General features: G+C 44.0%; 1 protein-coding gene across 1 annotated transcript; it reads right to left on the bottom strand.

The window, feature by feature from the left end:
- Positions 1-4115: 4115 nt before the first annotated feature.
- Positions 4116-5048, bottom strand: LOC139917463 (uncharacterized). Its single transcript, XM_071906583.2, has one exon. The coding sequence runs from the start codon at positions 4968-4970 to the stop codon at positions 4116-4118; it is 855 nt and encodes a 284-aa protein (XP_071762684.2). The 5' UTR covers positions 4971-5048.
- Positions 5049-5283: the final 235 nt, after the last annotated feature.

Raw genomic sequence — 5283 nt, 5'->3', positions numbered from 1 at the left:
TTTCCCCCAGTGGCATCAGTACAAATGCATTTCTATTTTTTAAGTTCATTTTAATTCATTCTTTTCCTCTTTAATTCATTTTATTCAGTCATTTTCAGTAACAATAATTGAAAGAAACTAAATATAATGAGATAGAAAGAGGAAATTATTTTCAGTTAATTTTTGAAGCCAATCCAGATGAGAGATATTTTTAAATTCCCAAACGGAGCCTGCCTGTGTTCAGTGTGTGTGTGTGTGTGTATGTGTGTGTGTGTGTGTGTGTGTGTGTGTGTGTGTGTGTGTGTGCGTGTGTGTGTGTGTTTTCTGTCTGTGTCTGTGTCTGATGGCTGGGATCGGCGGCAGTGATTGACTAAGTCGCTCATCCATGTGTCAGTGGATTTAATTGTTGGCACATTACAGAGCACGCACACACACACACACACACACACACACACACACACACACTGAACAGTCGATCCATCAGAATCCGCCACCGCCATCCTGTGAATAAAAAGAGCTGTAATTGCAATCATATATGTGGAGCTTTAGCACTGCGCGCCATACCGTACCATTAGTATCACAAATAAGTAATAATTTGCTAATGACAACATTATGTTGAGTCAGTTTAGGGGCAATTAAAGTGAGTGATATTTACATATGCCTAATGAATCACCGAGCGTGGCAGTTCGGGCGGGCCCTAATGAATATTCATCCAGGCATTTCTCCCCTGCGCGCTGCAGTTTATAAACTGAATTATGGCTGATTTGCCCTTTTAAAAAATGAACATGGGCGCATCTCCCACAAGGAGGCGGCGAACAATAACGTCTGATTATAAAAATGTTTTAGTGCTAAACTGCCGGTAAGGAGACCGCAGCAGCGCGGTTATAGACTCACTTGCAGGGATGCAGAGGAGGGTGAACCCACCTAAAGTCAATTCGCCTTATTATTTAGCTCGGGCCTGCCCACCTTTTTAGACTGACATACATATTTATGATGTAAATCCATAGTATAGCTTACATCATAAGTATCAAGCTGAAAATGTAATTGATTTTGTTTTTATTGGTGGTTGTTTGCCTTCAGATGATCTCCAGCTGGAGGTCAGAGTTCACCCCAACCTTTACGGCTTATTTCCATAAGGAGAGCGCCTTAAAGCGGTCCGGTCTTTGTGTGCCGGGCCGATCCGCCCACCGTCGTCGGTTGCTGAGAGCAGGGCTGCCGTGCCGTGCGGCCGTCTGGGGGCCACCGAGCCGCCGGTTGGTGGTGATTTCCCCGGTAATTACCCCCGGTGTGTGTGGGGTTGGCGCTGACCTCTCAGGTGCGGGATCAACAGGCTGCATCAGTCTGCATTCACACGGCGCTTAACAAGACGGGCTGCACGTTTATCATGCAAATAAGCAGCACTCTAGCAGGTGTCACTCACTCTCACACACACACAAACACACACCTACACACACACACACACACACACACACACACACACACACACACACACACACACACACACCGCATAGCCTATTTAAACACAAATCTGATTTCATTATCAAATTGTCAAATGTAGCTGTAGACTGCGTGAGGTTTCAATATGGAGCCTAATGCAGTGGTTTGTTCCTCATCAGTGATGTAGTGGTAAATAAACTGACTATGATCATCATGAGGCAAACAACCACCAATAGAAACAGAAAAATTCAGAAAAGCATTCATTTTTTTCCTTTAAATTCTGCGTTTATGTGGTTAAGTTTGATACTCCTCATATGCATTTATGTCAGAGATTTATGTCTACTATACTATGTCAACTATTCTGCAAGTAAGAAAGTGGTAATGACAGGTGGGTTTGCCCTTAAGTGCCCACAATATATTACCTGATCTAGTAGACATTTAAGACATAGGCCTAGCTTATACGCCCTATACTAAGATCAAGATCATATAATTAGGCATACTGTCACATCATTGTTTAATAATCATGTTTGTGCCCATTTTATCATATGTACTTCTTGTTGATGATTTCTTAAGGGACAATTATTGAGAAAAATAGACTATGTAAATGAAAAAAATAAGTTAGCTATTATTATCATTCAAATTCGCGAGCATACCAGACAAATAGATTAACATCAGTCTTGAAGCGCCTTTATTATGAACAACAGCTGACATTATTTATTTTAATTTTTGAACTATGATCATTAAATATTACCCTCTGCTTTCTTAACTCTTTGCATGATGGCATGTATCTTTCTGCACAAAGTTTCAAAGTGCTAAAATGTGTCATGACAAATTTGCTGCTCTGGCTTTACTGGATTCCTTGAGAGTTTTGATAAGTAACTTGCAACCATATAAATCAGCACTACAATCTTGTGCTTATGGCATCAGTATACTTTCCCCTAGGTCAGATCCTCAGCACTTCTCACAGTAAGTTCACACTCCTTGACTCACTCTGGTGTATGCTGCCATCTTGTGGTTGAATTTGGCAACAAACATGCGTTTTGTATTTCTTTGAGATAGTACTACAACTACTAATAACAACAACAACAACCACAATAGTAATACTAATAACAATAATAATAACAACAATAATGATTATTATTATAAGAATAAGAAGAAACAGAAGAAGAAGAAGAAGAGGAGGAGGAAGAAGAAGAAGAAAAAGAATAAGAAGAAGAAAAAGAAGAAAAAGAAGAAGAAACAGAAGAAGAAGAAGAAGAAGAAGAAGAAGAAGAGGAGGAGGAAGAAGAAGAAGAATAAGAATAAGAATAAGAAGAAGAAAAAGAAGAAAAAGAAGAAACAGAAGAAGAAGAAGAAGAAGAAGAAGAAGAGGAGGAGGAGGAGGAAGAAGAAGAAGAAGAAGAAGAAGAAGAAGAAGAAGAAGAAGAAGAAGAAGAAGAAGAAGAAGAAGAAGAAGAAAAAGAAGAAAAAGAAGAAGAAGAAGAAGAAGAAGAAAAAAAAGAAGAAGAAGAAGAAGAAGAAGAAGAAGAAGAAGAAAAAGTAGTTGTATAGTACATTTTATCGATCCCTGGAGGTAAATTCTCTGTGCTTTTTCCCCTCCACAAGGAGGTCAAAGGCATTCAGTGTCTCCCTCAAGGACACTTCAGCTGGGCGAGGGTTTGGGGGTTTAAACTCAGGTCCTCCGGTTGAGGGACGGTCTCTTTAACCACTAGCCGCCCTGCTGGCCCATATTGACAGTTGAAACTGAATGCAGGTTAAAAAACACCTTTGTTGATGCATATTGCCCTTGACACCTTCTAACATGCTGATATATAGAGAGAAGATTTGTTTGCTTTTGTTTTTTCTTCCAAATGTCAGTTTGTGGAAACTTGTGTCTAACTTTAAGTACTGATATAATCTGTAAACTAGTGACCAGTTAATATCCCAGCTCAGAGGGATTATTCATATGCCAAATGTAAACAAAAAAAAAAAGCGTAGCCGTGCCACAGAAAACCCTCAAATGTACTGGGGATCAAGAAAGGGTTTGTTTGCAAGCTCAGTCCCCTAAACACTGGATCCACTGCCTCTTATAGGACTACACTATTTTGAGAGTCCACTGTTGACTCTCTACAATATGTCAGTTGACTGTCAACAAGGTTTGTCTCAACAGGCAAGTAATTTGTATTCAACCAACCACTAGTAGACTGTAAGAGGCATCTCAAGTGCTGATCAATAGACTTCATCAGCTGAGTTTCTGCTGACTATCAGGATTGAATTATGGCATTGTTGTATGAGTCAACAGCCTTACTGTCCGATAACCCTAACTAAATGTTTTTATATGTCGCTAAATTAAACCTAACCCTAACGTTAACCGTTACCCATTTCTTTTATGTGACTAACCTTAACCTTAACCTTAACTGAAGTTGTTGACAGTCTACCAAGAGTCTATTGATAGTAATTTTAGCAGATGTACTTGACAATCAACTTAGATAGATGACATAAATTACATAGTTTGTCAGTGTCGAACATTCGTCGATAGTCAGCTGAAAATAGCAGATAGTCTGTTGAAACAATTCTTGACGACAGTCAGCTGATACACTATTGAATATCTACTGATACACTGTTGAGAGTCAACAGTGGACTATCGGAACAAAGTGATACCAAACTTTGCAATCCATCAAGTCCTTCACTTTCCACTTCCCTAAAAAGACAACTTGGCATCAGTATATAAAAGAAACATATATGCTGGATGTCTCCGGCAGCTTGGACAGGTGGAGGTTAGGGAAGGGCAGCGCTCCGTTACTGTCGATGTGAGTCTGGACCGTGTAGGCCTTGACCGCCGCTCCCCACTCCAGCACCGAGGAGTGAATGATCCCCAGCCGGGCCTGTTCGTGATACGCCGCTCCGAGCTCCCTGCCCAGGAAGATGTCCTGGATCTGGGGTGAGGAGGGGGTCAAGGCCGGGGCTTCTGAGTCCATGTTGGTGTCTCCGTCCCCTCTGTCCTCGTCTGTGTGTCTATCTGTGTCCCTGTGGCCGCCCCTCTCCGTCTCTGGGTCAGTATTTGAGTCTGTGTTCCTGTTGTCCCTGTCCCGGTCCGGAGCCGGCTTCCACTGCAGATACGCCACCGTCAGTCGCTCCAGGTGCTGCACGGCAAAATTCCCCTCCTGGGACAGCGACGGCACTCTGGACCCCCCAGGACCGCAGCGGATCAGGGTGAGGTGCCTCACCTCCGAGTTGTTGAGCAGGTGCGCCGCGTTGGACGGCGACGTGTACCAGACGGTGAGACGTCTTGCTCGGAAAACGGGGGAGGAGGCGTGTGAGGAGGCGTGGAGGTGTAGGGGAGGTGAAGAGTGTGGCTGGGGGTGGTGCAGCGTGGAGAGTGGGAGGTCCTTGCAGCTGCAGTCCGCGGGGGACAGCAGGCTGCAGGGGTGCGGGTCCCGGACGCAGGTGCAGTAGTAGAGGCTGTGCTGGGTCACATAGGCCAGGCGCAGCTCCGACCGCTGCAGCGCCCGCACACACACCGACACACACACCAGAACACACAGCAGAGGGGCAGAGGGGCCGGAGGCAGGCATCACTGTTGGAGGAGAGGCTCAAGTCGCATGGTGATCAGACCTTCTCCTGGGGTGTGTGTGTGTGTGTGTGTGGGTGGGTGTGTGTCTCCGTTTACACACCTGCCTGAGCCTACAGAGGAGAGGAGAGAGACACACTCAATGTTAGGAAAAAGTAAATAGAATAAAATATCTGTCTTGTACGCACACTCACGCGCGCGCGCACACACACACACACACACACAAAAAAAAACACACCACCACTTCTACCTATGATCAGAACCACCACACTCATCAGGAGGGAGACCAAGTTGTTTTCAGCACACTGCATATCTGT

The sequence above is a fragment of the Centroberyx gerrardi genome, chromosome 15, assembly GCF_048128805.1.
Source record: "Centroberyx gerrardi isolate f3 chromosome 15, fCenGer3.hap1.cur.20231027, whole genome shotgun sequence".
Lineage (NCBI taxonomy): Eukaryota > Metazoa > Chordata > Actinopteri > Beryciformes > Berycidae > Centroberyx > Centroberyx gerrardi.
This window is presented reverse-complemented; position numbering and strand designations above follow the sequence as displayed.

What these genes read in the sequence shown, in the direction of transcription:
- LOC139917463 (XM_071906583.2), bottom strand. Translation starts at nt 4,970, where the DNA reads ATGCCTGCCTCCGGCCCCTCTGCCCCTCTGCTGTGTGTTCTGGTGTGT.